Below are 21,299 nucleotides of genomic sequence, written 5' to 3' on the forward strand. Positions count from 1 at the left end.
TCTTTCAAATGGAAAGTTTATGGGAGGAGAGAATTTAAAATAATCACTCAAGGTGATTTACTAAGGTTTGCGCAAGTCAATTTACTAGTATTTGGACCATTATTTACAATAAAGGATGAACCAGAAACAGACGTATTAAACCAGACGCTAATTTGCGCTGCTCTTAGTAGATTGTGTTGGTCATTATGGAACTGACTGGGTTGTGGCTGTGTTTTTTTGGAATGGCATTCTCGTGCTAATTTGCCCTGTTTTGTAAATCTGGCCCTTAGTCTCCAACAAGCACGGTTTTTAATTTAATTGACATACACAATATTAAATTCACAATGTTAAAACCACTACCTTGATTTGACTGGAATATTAACTCACATACTTGGAAAACAAATAAAGTTAAATAAAGTAAATTAAATCTTGTAATAAAGATAATTCTTCTGTGATAATTTGAAGAAAATCTTTAAATGGACACAATTTCAAAAATGTACCGTGGTGAAGCTCAGACACAACTTAAACTGATTTAAACAATGGGAAGAAAATTAAAACGATTCCTAGCAGGATGGAAATAAAGTGCTGGCAAGTTTTCCATTGCTCACTTCTTAAAATTAGGGTGTCAACTTGAAATCGATCTTCCTTTTGAAATGATGATATGGAATTTCAGCAATTTTATATAACAGGATACGATTGAACATATCCATGTATTTGTCCAGTTAGGACAGGAACTCTGAGTCAAGAAGACTAGCCAAAAAGTTTTTTATGAATTAATCTTTTATTAAACTGCTATAAAAGCTTTAAAACATTTATTGATGGAATAGAGAGTATGCTAAATTCATACATAAACATTCACTGATTTAAAGTTCGTAGTGCACATTAGCAGCATCTCCAGAGACGTTACAGAAGGAGTCTGACATGGCCTGATTTAATTGTCAAATGGCAGTGTTTCATTGTGCAGTTATGAAGAGAGCACACCTCGTTCCACAGCGAGTCCCATGTGGTCTCAAATTAGCGGCGATTCTCGCACTTGACTTGCTGTCATTGGGCACGTGATGAAGTTTCTCTCGTTCAGCGATGGACGTCGTGTAGATGCATTCCTTTGTTTACAAACACAAAGTATAGTAGTTAGTCAAGGTGTGGGTCAAAATGACTTTCAGAACAATAATAGCATGATCACAGTTTCTGTCCTTGCCCAGCTCATGGTTCACTTACGAATTTGAATCTGCAACCTGTTAGACTATAAAAATAAGATTTAAAAAAATCGCATGCCTTAATAAATTGCATAACTAAAATTAGACCCAGTATAGATTTAAACTACAGTACAAGGGAAAAGAAGCACATTTCATGTGAATGTAGCAACAGAAACAGCCCGTTGTAACAACTGATCTTATAGGCCCTGCAGCTTGTGCTCTACAAAACTGAGTGGTTCTCAGCTAAAGCCACCTCAGGCAACAAGAGCACTCTCGTCCTTTATTGTCTCGCTCTAGTCTCTCAGGAGTGCTTAAAATATCACATTGACACAAGTATTAGAATAGTAATAAACAGCACACTGGCAAACATTAATGCTTGCGTTTTTCAGAAAATCTGGTAAAGAACAAAAAAATATTTTTAGTTTTTACAAATTTAAGCCGATTGCACAAAATTAACTAAAAGCAACAAGTAGTAACTTTTCCTCTGTGGTCGCCCTACAGGTTGGAAGCGGAATTGTCCATTACCGCTGTCGTAAATAATTTATCCTACTGTCGCACACACGCTCGCTCGCTGTTTATCCAGCACCGGCTTTGGAATAAACAATGTCCACAGACAAGGTAAAGTATGTGGCATGATTTCATGAAAATATGATGCATCAGAAACGAAGAAAAAATAAATAATGACTATTGTAACGCTTGATGTAAACCGTCAAATTTGTAGTTTTCTTATGTCTCATTAGAACTACAGATCTGGTAATCTTACCTAGCGTGGTTGGTTATAGCATATATAGGACCACAAAGCGGAGGCAGAAGTGCCTTTCACCCTGTTACGACTGGACGAACCACTAAAACGATTTTTGGAAACATTATTTTAAGGTAAAAAAAAAAATCTTACATAGTGTTGCTTTAAGTTTTGATGTTCAAGAATTGTTGCATTAGCTTATTTGAATCAACCAACTGGAAAATCCACTAAAAATCTAATTTTGTGATAAGATTGTTATCAAAGATAACAAGCTCCTCTTTTTCATATGAACTCTTGCTTTAAAAGCGTTTTCCATCTGAAGAGAATCACACATTCCCCAGCTGGAGCTATGAATAGGGCCGATCTGTTTCCACATCACTATGTCCACAAAACACAAGCCCAGTGGTGGTTAAACGGTGTGCTAAGCATGCTTTCAGATTAAAAAATGCGTTATCCCAGTATGACTCTTTCAAGCTCCCCAGAGAGCTCTGCAGTCTATCATATGCACTAGTATGCAGTGTGTCCGTATTGACCAGCTGCTTTCCACTGCACACTCACTGGAGTCCGCCACAATTGTGTTTAAGAAGATTATTCTTTAGAGTTTAGCCATGCTGGATTTAGCGTTTGTCGGTTCTGTGAGGTGCAGAAGGCCCAGCGAGAGCCACTGAGACAGAGCCGCCTGGAGGACAATGGAGGTGTAGAATGGCCAGAAATACTGATCTCACAGAGTCTTGATGGATTTAAATGCGGTCCGACGGACATTAATACACATATTCAAACACGACTCAACAGATGTTCTTAAAGAACATCAATGACACCAAACAGTATTGGTTCTTGTGTGTAAGATTGAATATATGAAATAATATTTCTCTATTCTACAACTTAAAAAGAATTAAAATTAACAACTTGCATGGTGCTTTTTTGTCCGTTATGATCACTGCATGGAAAACCTGCAGTGAAAAAATTCTCCTTTTGTGTTACATGGAAAAAAAGACAGTGACCTGGGTTTGGGATGACATATTTGGGAACAAACTCTCTAAAATGTTTTTTTTTAAAAAGCTGCTGTTGCTTAAAAGGATGTGGGAAAAACAAATATTTGGGTTTACCAAATATCTATAATTCCTTGGTTCATTAAAGAACCTTGCAGGCCTCTTGACCCTGGACAGCATAACACTGCCTAAGAGTGATTTGGACATGAACATATGTGAACAGGTTGGAAGGAAGTGGCAAAGCCCTGAAGGTGTAAATGTTATCGGTGTCATTTAATTATGGGGGGGAAAAAAACACCATTTTAGTGTTCAAAATATTTTAAAGCCGGAAAATATGACTTCATAATTATGATTTTATATGATTTTGTATGCGGTCATTAAAGCAAATAATAATAAATTTTAGTAAACTTCAAGTCAAATATTTCTCCGTTATTATAACTAAAGTTTTTTATATATATACTAAAGTTTCAGACTTATGGACCCTATAGATTTAATTTTGACGGTACCGTTTATCAATATTCATGCTTGAATTACACTTAGGCAACTAAACCTCATTTAGTATTTCTGTGGATACAACAGAAGTGAGCTTGAACAGTGGATTTGGTGGAGCTTGTACTGTACCAACATCATCTGGAGTCAGTTAAAGATATGCAAACATATTCAAACAATTTCAATTACACCAAGTATACATGAACTAAACTGGAATGAATGAAAACATATAGATACAATATATATGAATATGCAGAAAGAGAAGTATCCTTGAAAGAAATTTGAAGTGGCATCTTCACACCTCTTCAAAAGTAATAAAGGTCAGCACATTGATTGTGTGCAGGACAAAAGGCAGGTGTGTGTGTGTGACGAAGAAAGGTCCAGATCATTCCTCTCGTTTGGGAAATATTTGCATAGTTAAAGAAAGCAAAAGTCCAAAGACCCGCACTCCTCATTTAGTACCAAAGATCCAACCTATACATTTCCATCAATACAGCTATTACATTTGCATGGCCAACATTTTATATTTCTATGAATGTTTGAATAAATGGCAAAATCTTGTAAGCCTAATCTCCCTTTAAATATAAAATAATTTGGCTATAATCGAAGGAAGAATGGCACGCACAGTGAATTAGGAGAAACTTCAGTTATAAATATATTGGATTTCATTCAAATCATAAAAGTAAAATATTTAGATGCATATAAAAACTTTAATTCAATATACTGCACTTGTTTGAGAAAACATAAAACATATAATATAGCATAACAGCTATTAACTGTGCACTAATTATATTTACTACTGAGTTTTTATCTTAGCAACATGCTAATGTCAACCTCTATTGGAATAAAATAGTCAAGTCGCCTGTGCATTTCTAATCAGTCATGAAGTTAATTGCTACTAGGCTTTGGAAGAGAGCTAAACTATTGCTCACCTGTCTAAATCATATTTAAAACAACCGAGTAACCATGCACTTTAGAAACTTCGCACGGACTCGGGTTTCAAAACAAGATGGAAAGAAATTCCCTAATGACTCTTTCTTCTGGGGAAGACACGGACTTCTAAACAGCAGGGTGATGCTGGGAAATCAGGAGCTAACCTATGAATAAGTAAACGCCACTCCGGCTCTGTGTCGTTAATCATGGGAGTTTGTCCGACACGCACTTCCCTTGGGATTTGATCCTACCACATCGTTCCTCAGTGTTGTTTACGCAACACCTATAGCAGAGCCAACAATACGGTCACTGGAATCTCTATGTGATCAGATAATATCAGCAGTTCCCTGATCACCTTTCCTACTTACGCTCACCGTTGTTACGCAACTATCGCACCTGAGCGAACGACAAAGGATATCGCACCCATATCCAACAGCCCGGCATGAACCTAACCACATAGACAAATGTGTGCTGTATTTCAACCCATGTATTCCATCACTACATTGTCAGAGTTGCCAGATATGCTGTAATCTTTCCCCCTGGGAGCCCGTGGAAACAAGATACAGAAGAGGAAGATCAAACACTGGGCATGGGATCACATGTCTCCGCTGTTCGTTCGGAGCGTGACGCACACATGGCATACAGGGACAGGATTTTCCCATACCCTCCCTCACTCTGGCTCTTTTCAGAGGTGGAACGTCTGGTAATCACAAGATTAAGAAAAGAAGCACACTACAGATCCAGTCAGGTTTGAGTGGTGGGGAAAAAGCGCACACACACACACAAACAAACAAACAATCGTTCCACTAGAAGCACTGCTAACTTCAAAGAAGGAAAAAAGTAGTAGTTGTCCTCTGATACACTAGTTAGTAGAATCAAATTCAAAGTATATATATATATATATATATATATATATTTAAAACTCACTGAGCAACAAAAATAATGCCCATTGCAAACATCTAATAAAAGTATATACCAATGGAAAGAAGCATACAAAGTGGAAATATTAAAAATACATTTCATATACTACGATTTAAAATAACTTTAACTAAATACATTCAGTATTACTTAAATTTGCAAATAAACACATTTTTAAGATAATAAATGATCGAATGTTTAAAAAAAAAGCTAAACTAAAAAAGCAGAATAGAGCAATAACCAAAGTAAAAGATATAAAGTTTTAAAAAAGAAATTTGCAAAAAAAAATAAGAAACAAAAAGTACAATGTTTAAAAGAAGAAGAAAAAACAAGATAAAAAAAAGCTAAACACAAAACTAAAGTGAAGAAGATTAACAAAACAAATCATATGCGGTTATTGGACACCTCCAAAGCCAAAAGGAAACCTGCAGACTAAATTTCCATTCATAAAATAGTTTCATTGTGTTTACTTTTTATGTGCCACAGGGAAAATTTTTTATAAAACTAAAAACTTACTGTTAGTTAGTTAGCCTGCATAAAAGTTTCTCTTCACACTATTCTCTATGAATTTGAAAAAAGAAAAATGTAGTTCGACCACTTTAAAGCTTTGAAGTAGTAATTAAGATGTTCCTGGCAATGATTCAGGAGCCTCATTTTGAACCCCCTATTAACTGCATTATTGGTTCACGGGAGGATTAAAATTCTCAGGAGGTGATGCTGAAACTAAAGGAACAACATGTTTGTTGAACACTCACGCACAGACACAAACGTAAAGACGATGTAAAACGGAAGTCTTTTCTTCCCTATTGTGAGTAAGTGAATCTCAAACTAGAAAAAAAATGGATTTTATCCATAGCGAATTGATTGGATGATTGTGGTTTGCTATTGCAGTGATCTCATTTAAGTGACAGGTTGCTCCGCCCTCACTGCAAAAGGGAGGGAAAGTTATCTTGATTAAAGTACTTTTTTTAAAGTGCAATACTATAAGTGCACACCATATCCATACTGGTAGTCACTGTACCCTTTAAAATGGTGGATTTTTAAAAAATAAATAATTATTAAATACATTAAATTACATCATTAAAACATTATTTTCTCTGAAGACTCAAATGAACACGCTTCCTCAGCCTGGTCTCTTTCATCGTCTCTCCATTTATTAAATTCAGTCAAGTCGCGCTCCAACCGTGTTATAAAGTCGAGAAAGTCCGGCAAATGCGAACAGATTTGTTGGCTTTATTGTCGAGATCTAATCCTAAACGGAGAACTTGTTCGTATATACATTCACATTTTCTATTTCGTTCAAAAATGTTTTTCGAGTTTGCAAGTACTCCGCGAATCCGGCAAATATCGTTAACGCTCTTTTTTCTTTTAAATACTTTTTTTCCGAGAGTGCATGCAGTTCAAGTTTTGTCGACAACTATGAGTCGCTCAACATACGTCACTTACTGCGTTGCTCTGATTGGTTGTAGGTCTATCCAATTGAGTGCAGAGTTGTTGTTTTTTTCCTGGTTCGATTAAGACACGCCTCATAATGAAAGCCCTATGGAGCAGTATCAGACTCAAATTCTGAATAGAATACGAGTAAGACGAAGTCAGGCTAAAATATTCCTAAAAAAAAGAAAGAAAGATTTCATGGTGACTAAGAAAACCTTTGCAAAAGTCCTAATCAAAGAAAGTTTCACAGTCTTCCCTGACATCATTACAAGTGCTACAAAGGACATTGCAAAGGCACCAGGAAGGTGGATGTTTAAAGTTAAAAGGCCAGATGCTTGTTTTCATAGCTGGTGTCAGAAGAGGGCAGGTGGAAATGGCAGGACATTGGCCTCTGGGGGGCTGAGGGTTTAAATAGAGCCTGCTGACATAACTGACCGGAGATCTAGGCTTCTGCTTCATTTTTCCACCACACCTACATCTTTTCCGCCTGATCCCAGGGGGTGAAGATGCTGGATGTAAAACGGTGTCAGGGCCCCAAAAAGCAGGCTCACAAGCTATCTTTATCACTCACTTTTTCCCCCCAGTGACGAAGTCAATGCAGGTCTGCTCAGAATGAGCATGGATGAACTTCTCAAGGTGTGAATTCGGATAAATACAGTGATGCACCAATATTAAAATTCCAAAACAGATAACTTGTAAATTAATTTTACATCACAGCCGATAACCAATAAATGGTTGTTATTGAAATGTGCTCTATTTTCGCTAAATAAATTAAAAACCAAACACTACAACCAATTATTTTAAATGCTATTGTAAATGTGAATTTAGTAGGGATGACCGATATGCAAATTTTGGTCGATACCGATAACTGACAATTCTTTATATCTGAAAGCTGATAAACGATATATTGGATAATAAATCTAATTCCAGGTTTTTACATAATTTTTAAGAGCCTGATTACAAAAGCAAAAGTCTCACCATTAAAAGCCATGTCTCAAGCCTAGACTTGCGCTGCACATTTTGCATTTGTATTTTCCTTTTTTGAATGGATACCAATCATATTTCAAGCAATTCAAAACCACCATGGCGAACAGTGCACATTCGAAGTGTCTCAGCTGAAGGAAATGATCCATTATTTATGAGCTTTAATATACATCCGCCATTTTTTTTATTGGTCCGATAACGATAACATTAAAAATGAACATTACAGCCGATGGCGATATGGTGGCTGATATATCATGAATCCCTATAATTAAGGCAACACAACATTATAACTGTACATAATGAAAAACTAGATACTCATTTAGAGGTTTGCTAATAATTATACTTAACAGTGTCATTAAATTATTAAAGTTAAGTTATTAAAGTGTTTTTAAACATCAGCTTCAAGTGAGTGTTAGATGACAAATATCTATTACTGGCTGATACTGGTTGAGTTTTGGACTTGTGTTGTGGCTTGTGAAATATATACAGTACAAGCCCTGATTTATTTCAAACAATAACTCTTGACTTCCTCACTGGGCTCAAACTAATCCACAGGTATGCCACTCGAAAGTGGTCAAATAAACGCCCCTAAAACCCATTTATCTATTAATTTTCACCTTTCATGGTAACCTGATCTTTTTATTTAAATCCTTTTCTATTGTAGAGAATCCATACGGTCGCATGAATCACTTTCAATTTGAAGGATTCAGCCCAGATTAAAGCATCATTTTAACTAACGTCTTCAACGAGTACAAAAACCTGCCAAACCAAACCAACGTGGCCACTTGTTGGTTTAAGCCGATCTCAAAGGAGAGAGAATGTTAAAACACATTAATTATTGCCAAACAAATGTTTATGATAGAAGATCAACTGCACCTACACAAAGCAAATATGTATTAATCTTCAACGCAAATGATTAAGTACCTGCTTTGGGTTTCTTGACAGTCCTCATTCTTGCTGTTCTCAGGCTGCTCAGATGTTTGATGAGATCTAGAGCTGCGATTCTGCAGGAGGGAAGTTCCTCGCCTGGATTGACCTCGACTCCTTCTGCGAGCCACTTTACCCACGGGCCCTGACCTCACCCGCCGGACTGAAGAGTTGGAGCTGTGAAGAGTCAGAAATCAGTACTCAAAAACTCACTCAGGGACATACAGTGACTGTATTTGGATAGACTTAAAATGTCTTTATTTTATTGCATAAACCAAGTGGCATCTGCAAACAAACAATAGGCGTTTCAATTACCCTTCAAATTGCGCAAATTGAAAATATGCCCAATGGAAACAAAGTCAATTTCACAAAAACTCCCATTTATCGCAAAAAAAAAAGTTTTTCGTGGCAATTTGAAAAAGAAATATTTTGCAAAAATGCAATGCAAAAAAAGAGGATCTTACCATTTAGAGAAAAAAATTAAAACACTAAAGTTTTGCACAAATCTGTAATGGAAACGTGCCTACTGAGACCATTTCCTCTTTTGCTTTTAAGTGGATGATTTTACACTGAAGTAACAGGACACCATACACACACTGATTTAAACCTGCAGTCCTGAATGATACACTCTGTTTACTGTACTCACAAAAAACACACACACACCCTCACATAATTACACTTACTGTATCACAAAACATAGCATAGCCACACTAGTTATCACCACTGCGTAACAGATGACTAGACAGTTCAACATGTATTGGTGTATGTGGAAATTGCTATTGACTAAGAACTAGTACTGACTACATTCAACGAACATTACGGTTAAAATAAACCACATGTTTTATGTATTTTTAATGCAAATAATCATTCAAATAAAACAATTAAAACTAAACTACATAATTACATGAACTAAATGTATTTGCATTAAGTATCTATATTAATACATTCTATTTTAATTATCTGAGCAAACTGTCTGCCAAAAAAGAAAAACATTAATTAACATTTTTCCCCTGTTTGCCTGTAAAGACATTTAGCTTTAAGCAAAAAAAGGGTAAAGACAAAAGCTACATTTAATTCTTAAATCATATATAATATTACTATTATAGTATTTATTAATATTCATTACTTTTAATATTTCTATTTATCTTCAGTTTATGTTATTTCTGTTTAGTAATCAACATATTTTATATTTATTTCATATATTATTTCTGTTTAGTGCCTCAACATATTTCAGTTAATTGTCTAATTTTCACCAAATTAAAAAAAGCAAGTTTGTTTTTAAATGAACTATTATTTCAATTAATAGTTTTAATTAACAATAACAACACTGCTTAATTCAAAATATTATATTTTCACTGAAAACAAGTCAATTAGCTTATGCAATTATGCAATTAGCTTCTTAATTGGGTATCTTGTTTTAGGATTAAAATGCTTTTTCACAGTGCAGACCAACTAGCGTTTGCTACCTATAAGATGCAAAGTACTATACCAGAGTATCCTGATCTTTTTTTTACAAAGCTTTGAGTTTTTTCAATATTATTTCTAAGATCCTATTTATGCAAATCTGTATTTACCCTAAAACCTCTTTAAAATCACTGATTCCTTCCATGACTGGCCAATGAATTTCTGTATTTCAACACACCCTGCTGTCCGGGTATTTAAGCCTATTTTTCTGGGATCAGGGTGAAGTGATGAAAACTTGAGCTGGGTGATTGGACACACACAGAGAAAAAGCCCTGTTATTTCCTCATCATGTCAAAATTAAAAAAATCCATGCGCTGACCCCTCAGTGACCTGATTCCATCTCAAGGATCATGCTATTGACCTTGCAGGAGCTGATGGGAATGTCAGGTATTAGTAGGCATGCTAAATCCAACTTTCATCAAGAGAAAGGATGTTGAAATTTACTGCATAATTTCAATTGCACATTTTCCAATTATTTCAAACATTGAGGAACTTTGGGATATAACGTTGGATGCAGCCACCACCACAAAATTTGGATTAAACCATTTTAAATTGTAATACCTAAAAACTAATTACAAAACTATGTCTACTCCTAGGCACAAAACAATGTACTGTATGAACACAAGCCTTCATAATAAAATTCAAATGACGCGCACCTGAACTTGAATATCCTGATCAAAGATAATCAGATACACACACATGCAAACAGGCGAGTTAAAGACGCAAAACTATTTCAACTAGCCAGAAGCATTTTCCCACACGTTAAACCCCCAGAACCAGATTCATTTTTGCTCAGACAAAAGTACAAAGTCATAAATAATGTCACGACGAAAAAAACCAAAACAAAACGCAAGACCTGATTGGTGGCATCCACATATCTTTAACTACCTGAACATTGTTTAAAGGGATAATTCACAGAAATATAAAAATTCTTTCAAGATTTACTCATCATTTACTCCCTCATCTCGTTCCAAACCTGTATGACTTCATTTCTTCTGTGCAACAAAAAAGATATTTTGAAGAATGTGCTGGCTGTTGTGTTAATGCAACCAAAAATGAAACCCGTAAGACCTTCGTTCGAAACCTGTACGACCTTCGTTCATCTTTTCGGAATAGAAATAAAGATGGACTGCAACATAATTGCCACTTCCAAGGCCCATAAAGGTAGTAAACACATTGTTGAAATAGTTCATGTGACTACAGTGGTTAAACCTTACATGACATGAGGGTGAGTAATTAATGACAGCATTTTCATTTTGGGGAGAACTGAAAAAATGATGCAAAAGTACCATTGAATCATCATAAAAGTTGTTTATAAGAGTTGTGTGATTCGCTTGCAAACTGGACATCACTAGTTCTCTCAGAAACATGCAATAATTTAGGATGAATTTCAGGATTTTTTTATGGAATAATGTCTGTTCATCAAATGGAATAAATTTTTATTTAAAGCTGCAGTTCGGCGGTTTTTTACTCTTTGTCGCCATCTCTGTTCTAAACCTGCAATTGCAGTCATCAGCGTAATTGTCAACTTTACGTGAGTTGTACTTCGACACCCTCGACACGGCACAGCGTAGCGTAAATCCACCAGTACCACTGAAATTAAAAACATTATAACAAGCTTAACGCTTTGAAGCAGAGAGTTTTGAACACTGGCTGGTTATGTATTTTCTCAAATATGTATTTTAGATCATTTTTAACCCAACAAAAGCTACAGACTGCAGTTTCAAAATAATTATTTAAATAAAAACAAGTAAATAAAAACAATAATAATATGTCTTAAACTTACATTTTGTTTTTTAATAATACATTGGTAATGATTTCTTCGTTTTATTTTCAAGAGGCATGTACTTATTTATTGTACTTCCATTGAATACTTTTTTGGTGTTGCAAAGAGAAAAACAAATCATAGGTTATATCCTTTTATTAATACTTCCAAAAAAAATGTGGTCATTATTTCCTCAAATTTTGGAACAATTACTTTGGAGTAAATAATGACAAAATGTTTATTTTTGGAAGTATCCTATTTATATTAGTGTATTATATTTAACAATTCTGAGGCAGGGGAATTGCAGTGAATTAAAATGTATTAATTAACGAAAACACATTTGAAACACAAAAAGGGGGCAGGTTATTGACTCCTTGTACATCGCTCTACCATCTTGCCTCCATTTCTTTCACAAACCTCTCTTCAGTAGCACCTTCATCTGAATCTTGAGAAGGGAGTCGCTCCTTCTTGACCCCACCCCGAATGGAATTCTGGGAACGTCTACTACTGCTCCTCTTGGTTCGAACCTGAATCACATATTTCTTAGACTGAGTATGTACATTGGATAAATGTATAGCAAAAAAGCTGTCAAAAGTGTATCTTCTCTCGGAGTTGCTGATACCACATTGTCGTTTTTGATTTCAGATAAAGTAAAGGCCATGTTTAAGGCCAATTATGTGGTTTATCCAAATACAAAGGTGGTATTAAAAGCAGGTGCACCTGTGCCTGAGCGAAGGAGGTGGAGAGTCTTGCTTTGGGGAGGCGGCTGAGGGCAGGGCTCTTCTTGGCAGGAGAAGATTTGGCAGCTGTACTGTTCTTGCCTGATTCCAAAAGGTAATGCTGAGCCACTTTCAGCAGTCGTGTGAAAACATTCTTAGCGCTGGAGCCCGGAGCCTCTGTAGAAACACAAAAGAAACATAATCTTAAGAAAGTCTCAAGAATCACAGATCTTAAGACTTGGAAGTGGAGTACAGTATGTTTATTAACATTTATACTAATATATTATACACACACAAAATCACTTTCAGCCGTGTTTCCACTGAAATTACCAGGAACAATTTGTCCCAGGAACTTTTTCCCCCCCAGACCTGTTGCTTTCTGCGTTTCCACCGTAGTCTAAAATACCATGAAGATTTAGTCCGGCAAATAAAATTGGTGACGTAGGACTGCACGCGACTTTCCAGTTCCCGCTGGATTTCATCCTCCGCGTATAAGCTTAATAAAGCCTGAACCTTGTCGACAGCCCATCGGTCAAATTTTTAAAACTCCATTGTTGATTCGAACAGCAAACGAAAAGACAAGTCGTTGAAATAAAATACTGTGTGGATTCAACCAATCGAAACGCCCATGTTCAGCGCCCAAGTCCCACTTTCGAAAGTTCCTTAACGTTGAGAACGTACTATCTTGGGGCTCACTGAGGGGGAAATATTTACACGGAACTTAATTTAGACCCTGGTCCCCGTGTTCGAAACACAACGGTTTGTACCACCCCAAAGTCCCTAGATCCTGGGGAAAGTTCCTGCAGCGGAAAAGTGGCTTTAGTGAGTAAATTTAGTACCAATGGGTCAATGGGTGAACTTCTGTGAGTTGCAGTATATTTCCAGATACAAACAAACATCACACCACAAATGCGCCCACAGCACAAAAGTGAATGTTATCAGACTATCAGATTTACACAGGTGCTGCCGGCCTGCTCTCGCTAATGCAGGCTGTGTGCTAGAGAACAGATATCCATGTCAGCCACATATGCCACTAGGGATTCAGCCTGTCCCCTGTAATCTCATCAACAGAACAAGGAAATGTGGGCTGTATTGTATTTCAAAGCGTCTGTTTTGGTGGTTTTGGGTCGGGTAGGTGACAGAGTACAGTTGGTAGATACGCTCTCTGCTTGAGTGTAATTCGCTTGACATTGAAAGCATGAATTGGTGACCTGAAGTACAGGCTGTCAAAGGTTTCAGCCTATTGTCTTGAATTTCTTTTTCTGGGCTTTCCGCCAATAGTATTAACTTGTGCCATGTGATTGGATCCAAGCGGCGTTATAATCTCATGTATGATACGCCAGGGTGCCATCTCAAAGTACTGGGGCACTTTCGTTATGAGACATTGTATCTCTCATAGCGATGACCCATTAGATTAATTATCGTTGAGGTCCAGACCTGCCTAAATTACTCATAAATAATGTCTATGAACCAGCTCACCTTTTTTAGAAGTGTTCTTGGCACCTTTTTGTGAAGGTTTAACATCGTGTCCATCGCTGAGAGAACTCGTACAGCCTTTTGCGCTTTCCTTTTTCACTATCTCTGCAAAGACAGGTTTAAAAGAGACATTTTTTATATGTAACAGGTATGTAAAAGATCTGGTAGGCCAAAAAACAAAACAAAAAACAGTAAAAAAAAAAAAAAAAGGCAAATAAAAATAAAAAACAGTAGTAAATAAAAAAAGTTATATAAAATAAATCTTATATAATCTTATAATCTTATAAAAAGTTATATAATATATAAAATAAAATAAATCTATATAAAAAAAGAAAAAAATATATAGTAAAGAAGTTATAGTAAATTTAATAAATAACAGTAGTTAGAATGTATAAATCATTTGCTTTTTTTGTATTGTGTTTGCCCTAAGTGTTGTAGAGAAAGCATGTTGTTTGGGGTATTCAAGCTTTTCTATCCCACAAAAACACAAGCAAAGCAAAACAAATAAAAATACTGCAGACACCCGCCGACTCATCGCAAATTACATAGTAGTGAATGTTTGTCTCGCATTTTAAACTACACAAAAAGTCAAGATACATTTGAAGTACTTCGCAACTACAATTAAACCTAAATCCCGAGCTTTGGAGAAAGCAGTAATTTCACAATCAATCTCAATCAGCGGCAGTTTAAAAGCTTTAGTTTGCAGTGGATCTCATAAAGACAAGTTCTGCCATGTTCAGGAGCGTAATGAGAAAACACTGGAAGGTACCAGAGCTCACCTTGCCTCCCTGAAGCACCCGAGGGCCTCAAAGGACACATAAGTCACAAAGTATTTACTCATTTACATTCATTTTCTGGTCAATTTTTTAATACATCAAAAACATGTCAGCTACTGACAAAATCCTTTCTGCCAAATTCCTGGGGTTTCCCTTGAAGAGATTCAGAGGTATAATTTTGAAGGGAATAAAAGTTAATGGACCATGTCACCCACTGGCATCAGTTTCAAAGAGTAGGAACAAAACAGATAAGCTGATGATGCAAAGTAAAGGTTTATTCTGTGGCTCTAATGCAATAATGACAGGACTGTTCTGAAAGAATGATGGGTAATCCCATCATTTTTGTGCCGTTTGATAGGAAGAATGTGCATTGTATTTCTCCTACAAACTGGCGTCACAAACAAAACATAAACTGATGTGACCGTTGATGAGAACTGATAAATATCAGATGACAAAAGGGTTCAAAGAAAAGAGTTTCCATTTGAGAACAATAAAAGAGAAAGATGGCAGAATGAAAGGATAAAGTCTTATTAACTTTAGCCAGCTGTGTTAAACTCATGCATACTTGGTCAGTTTCTCCAGCCCTCTCTCACGGACACACACAGTCTTTGAAGAACAAAACTCCCAGCTTTAGGTGGAGCTGAAAAGCTTCTTTCCTCTCGAATTACTCAACTGATAACCAGAAGGCTATCGTAATCTAACCAGACACAGAAAAAGGCCACCTTTCTGTGTTTGAAAAGTCTGCGCAACCATGATAGCAAGCATTCATGACGCTCTGGTGTCGTTACACACGATTAGTGTGTAATGTGTGTGTGTTGCCGCTCTATTACGAGAAGTCATTTTAAAAGCAGTGTACAGACAATACTTGGTCTAAAGCAGCAATAATAGTCAGCAGCAGTTTAGTAGATCTAGTCCACCAAGACCAAATGCATTAACATTGCCTTATTCAAATAGCATGTTGTCATGATTGAAATATTCTAAAACAAAAATTTACATTTTGTTGTGTTTTAAGGATACGTCGAACAAAATGCAGTCAGACTTATGCTTCAAATAAAGCTGAGAACATTTAATGACCTCTGAGGCCAATGCAGAATAAAATGAGCACACTATCTAACAAAGAGAACAAGTCTTTTGATTTGAATTTGTAAAAAATTGTGACACTGAATTTCAAGAGCCTTATGCAACAAATTACATCATTTGCATTGGATATGAACCCACCAGATCAGATCTGCTACCGTCACAATCTGCTTGTGCATGTCATGTGTGCCAATCAGAGCAAGCGTTCGGGTCAACATGGATCAGCAGTGGAAGCAAATTCCTGCTCTCAAACTAGTATCTGCCACTTCCTCTGACGCACAAACAGCAGCAATGTTGGCCTGGCAACAGGTAACCATGGCGTCTGTGCACAGGAACTCTGTAAGACCAAGATTAAATCTGAAGTTTCCTTCTGGACGCCAGTCCCTGTTTCATAAAGACCGGATCACAAGTACTTGAGAATGAACTACATAAAATAATAAAAATAGTACAGTATAGTACATCAAAGAGAAATGGAGTTTAAAACGGATTGCACTGGTGAAAATACTTTTAAAAAATACAATTTTGTTGCATTTTGCATTGTATGCCACGACTTAAGCTTGAATTAAAAATACGAAAACTTTTTTATTGTTATCCACAATGTTTTTTTTTTCCCTTTCATATTTTTCTTTAACGTCACTATTTAATTTCAACCATCCTATATAGTCACTAAAAGCTAATTAAATTACATTAGAATAAATTCAATTAAAATTCAATTTAAAACTCTTTCCCGGGACTTCCGGTGTAGCGCTGAAGCAGATGGCTGCTTGAAATAGAGTTTTCAGACTGGTCGATTGTAATTCCCTGGAAAATACACTTGGGAAGTTAAAAACAAGCAGAAGTATAACATGGAAGGGGAGAAGAAAAAAGGGTTAAAAAATAAAGCTGGCTCCAAATGGACAAAAACGAGAAACAACCGAAGATATGGATGGCGGCGAAGACGGTAATGGAAATAATAGCGAGGCCGGGAAAGCAAGCGAAGCAGTAGCTAGCTAAGGAAAGAGAATCTATTTCAACTCGGACTACCCACCAGAGATATTGAAAAAGACGAAGGAATAGGGGGGGGGGGGGATTTTAAAGGTGCTCCAATCCAAGGGAATTTGTTACCAAATGCCATATCCAGCAAAGCTGAGAGTGTTCTTTGAAAATGGTGCACAAATCTGCACAAATAACAGATGAAGACTGGACAGGTTTGTGTGATTCAGGCAAATACCAAAAACTCAAGATCCTGGAGGGAATTTGGTGTAAGAATTTAATACGATTTTTTTATAACTCCCAAATTAACAGCACTTCATACAGGCTCACAGAGCCGTGGCTTTTGCTGGAGGCTATGTGAAACATTGATGGCTAATCATTATAATATTTCTGCCCAAAAATAAAATGATTTTGTCAAGAAGTAGTGGCAGAGATTGGGAAAAGAGGGTGGATTTTTCGTACACTACTAAATATTTAAGTGAAATACCAGGAAAAGTTTTAGACAAGGATAAATATTTATTAAAAAAGTTGTTAGCAAGCAGAAGGAAAGCAATAACCCATAAATGGTTGTAGGTGAATCCTCCAACTAAGGATCAACAGCTAGGGATCGTAAATGAAATATACAGTATGGAGAGGCTTACATTTATATTAAGACTCAAATTTGACAAATGTAACCGATGTAAGTTTTGGGGAAAATGGATTATGTATGTAAACCATTGAAGTGTGATAATGTACATCAAGATGTTGGAATTATTTTGTGAATAGGGGACGGTGCAACAATAAAATCAACAACATAGTACATTTTGACCTAATAGCAATCTTATATATAAAAAAAAAAAATAATTAAATGCACAAATAAAAATATCAATGCATAAATAAGTAAATAAAGTAGGTCTATATTTCCACAAGGATCATAATCGTGCTTAACTCACGCACATGGAAGCAGTGTGAACATGCAGGATGTCTTATCATTGTCCAAGATCCACCTTCAAAGCTTCCTCTTCCCATAAATTCCCATTAAAACTCCCATAACTCACTATCATTACACCTGGAGGGAGGGGGCTCCAGGTTCCCATGCACCATAAAGAGTTACATTTATTTCCTTTACCTTTATACCTTGGGGCCCAGTGTTTCTTTGAGGGATTTCCTGTACCCTTAAGCAAACAATGCACATCTAACGGAGTTCAAACAAAACGCCCAAGATTCAGTTTCTAATTAAGCTGTTTCTCCAAGTTATGCGTGTAGTTCGCAACTTTGCACATGCCAAAATCTCGCGCCGCAGGAAAACAGATAACGTGGAGCCTAACAACAGATAACGTGGAGCCTAACAATGAGTACAGTAAAAGTCTTGAGATGAAGCCAAGGAACACAACAGAAATTCAAAGGAAATGGGCTGACTTTTGAACATGCACCCAAACAATCAATCACAATAAAAACGGTCAAGTAAAGAGACCACCACTTGGAAGACCTGCACCCCAACAAAGTAAAGCTAACATGCTGTTGATTTAACTTCTGTAATGTCCTGCTCTCCCTTTGATGAGATTTATGGTACAGCTGTGGGACATGTGATTACAGGAAGTCTTTAACTAAGAACTAAGACACCAAAAAAAAGTTTCATTCATGAACATGCTCACTTTAGTTTTAAACGATAGGTCACACAAAATCCAACTCGTCCTCATGTCAATCTTTAATCTCTGTATGACTTTTTTAAACATACAAAAAAACAGGGAAATCATTTTGGTGAACTATTCCTTTAAAAGACTGACCGTAAAATGATCCGCTTGCTTCAGGCTTTGGATTTGATTGTGACAAATTGACAAAGGAAAAATACTTACTGGTAAACCATCTGTTTCTGAGAGAGAGGTTACCGTGTGTTGCTGATGCAGTTCATACAAACCTTTAAGGATATTAAAGAGATTGAGACATGAGGAGGTTTGGCAGACAGTAAAACACAAAAGCATATTTACAGTGATTAACCGTACTCCTTCTGTTTGGACAAATCCTGGGCTATATTCCAATGCTACAGGGAAATGCAATCAGAAGGAGAAACAAATATTTCAGATTCGGCACTATTTCTAGGTCACTAATCAAGACAAATTTAGCACATCTTTTATATAAATAAAGGTCATTTTATTTACCTTTAAAATTTACCTTTAAAATTTTAAAATCAGACACAAATTTTATATTTAAATAAATAAAAATTTAAATATAAATGTACACACACACACACACAAAATCTTTCATTATTTTTTAAATGGCTTCCCACATGCTATCACTCTACTTTTGGTTTTCAAAGCATGTCTACCCAGGTAAGAAGGTCACGAAGCGGAATAAAGGAAGAGTTGTGGAGGGAGCACCGCTGCATTGTGCTTTCCAGCCATCAATCAGTCCTGAATCCTCTTTCAAAGATAGTCATCTATCAACGCCTCAGAAATATCAATCACTGCAGGGTCGAAATGCAAAGGCGGGTCACGGAATAACTACTTGATACTGGTCTTTTCAATCCGAGGCGAGCCACTAACCATGGCTTTCATTTCATTCTGATAACAGTTTAAAAATAAAATAAATCAATTCTAATTTTTAAGTAATTATGTAATGATGATACAATTCTGCAACATACTGAACATGTTAATATAAAGTTGATAAAAAAAAATGCACACAACTCAATCAATCCATTTCTAAATAGATGCACAGACTGCTCTTTTAATCCATGTTGAGTGGTGGGCTAGATCATTTACCAGTTGATTTGAACGCATCAATATGGCAAGAATGGGAGGTGCTTTCTGACCTCCTGACACTGAGCTTCACCACATTCCCTCACTCAGGACTCAACTTTTAATGGGCCTTTAAGCCTGATTGCAGTTCAGGGGCCAAACACTCAACCAGGACTTGAGTAACATGGAGAAAAGCGTGCTGGAGAAGATGTTTTTTTATTCTGGTAAGATAGTCTGGATTAGAGCGGCTCCATTAATCGTTAAAAGATAGCGATCTCGATTTAAACCCACGTGATCTCATTCCTAAAGGAAAACAATTCAGCCAATTCTGTAAAACCTTTGACAAAAATCACAGCGGAACATTCAAATCTGCATTGACACTTCAACTGAGCTAAAGAAAGCAGTTATGTATAGGTATGAAACAGCTTCACAATCAATATTTTCAACCACAGTATTGCTATTTCTGTGGTGACAAGTGACATTGCCTGAAAACAAATGCTGAATCATCCAGTAATGAAACAGAAGTCATTAAATAAAATTAAACCTTTTAAATAGACTGTCTCTTTTTTATTTTAAAATAAAACCTTTCAAATAAAGCTGTCTGTAATACTGGACATACTGTACAAAAGATTAGAGCATCTTTTAATCACTAGACAAGCCCTTGTTAGCTTTTCTGGAAGGGTAAAAAAATATCCCAGTGGATATGATGAGTCACAGTAGCATAAACCAACAGAAGTCCAGCATAGCGTGTCTGTTAATTCCTTTGCGGTTTGGCTTTTTCCTTCACTTTAAATTACTAGGTTGTTATACATATCCTTTTCAAGTTTTGGCCCAGATTCGCTCAAGTCCTTTTCTCAAATAAAATTGCCCAAAAGTCCTTATATATTGCAAATCCAGACGGAAAGAGCTAAAGACAGGATTTAGCTTTCAACATTGGGAGGGGAAAAAAAAGTTAAACATGTTCTCCTGCAGAGACAGATCTATATGAAAGTAATTTGCAGTAATTTGCAAAACATTGATGTTTGCCCAACAACCACACTGACTCAACCAATGGCGTGATCCGTTTGATCAACCAATGGAAGATGAGGGGAATATTCAAGATTCAAGAGACCTGCTTAAAACATTAATTAGCGGTGCAAGCAAACATGTGCTAGAAATGGTATGATAAGGGACTGTAAACTGAAACTCTTAATAAAAATAAAAAATTTAAAAAAAAAATCACCTATCAATGCCTTAGCAACCACCCAAAACATCCTTCCAACCACCTGGCAACCACTCATAAAACCCTACCAACTGGGTTTCTGGCTTACTAATTAAATTAAGCACATTTTATTAGTAAATATATAAATGTATTTAAATCTCATTTGTATTTTATTGTGTTATTTGTTTTATTCACACGTACAATTTGTCTATATTCCTATTTAAAGCTGCACTGTGTAACTCTTTTAGTTTATTCTTAGCTAAGAACACTTAGTTCTTTCAAAAATATATGTGCTCATTAATATATATTTACTTCGTTCAAGTAATAAAGTATTCTCGTGAGTGTATAATATGCCATTGAAAATACATACGGGTAAGGGGTTCTAATGTCGGTCGCCATGTTGCTCCTCCATCTTGAAAGTACATTAGCCAAAGAGGGACATACCCATTAATTCAAGCTTCACCTTTCACACTTATGTTTGAGTTAACACTCATGGACGAGGACGAACTGGAAGCCATGTTAATCTTGGACTACATTGGCCACC

The 21,299-nt window shown here is 36.2% G+C and overlaps 1 protein-coding gene across 1 annotated transcript in view; it reads right to left on the reverse strand.

Annotated features, from left to right (window-relative positions):
- Positions 1-747: 747 nt before the first annotated feature.
- The window catches only part of LOC120487965 (uncharacterized), a 33,845-nt gene continuing 13,293 nt past the window's right edge, over positions 748-21,299 (reverse strand). The window contains exons 11-15 of the mRNA XM_089127560.1: positions 14,019-14,120; positions 12,541-12,716; positions 12,238-12,347; positions 8,589-8,768; positions 748-1,082 (exon numbers count right to left, since the gene is read on the reverse strand). Of these exons, the coding sequence (XP_088983686.1) occupies positions 989-1,082; positions 8,589-8,768; positions 12,238-12,347; positions 12,541-12,716; positions 14,019-14,120 (662 nt within the window). The 3' untranslated portion in view covers positions 748-988. The remainder of the gene's footprint in view (positions 1,083-8,588; positions 8,769-12,237; positions 12,348-12,540; positions 12,717-14,018; positions 14,121-21,299) is intronic.

Source organism: Pimephales promelas, chromosome 25 (assembly GCF_988280905.1).
Source record: "Pimephales promelas chromosome 25, fPimPro1.hap1.1, whole genome shotgun sequence".
In the NCBI taxonomy this organism is placed as follows: domain Eukaryota; kingdom Metazoa; phylum Chordata; class Actinopteri; order Cypriniformes; family Leuciscidae; genus Pimephales; species Pimephales promelas.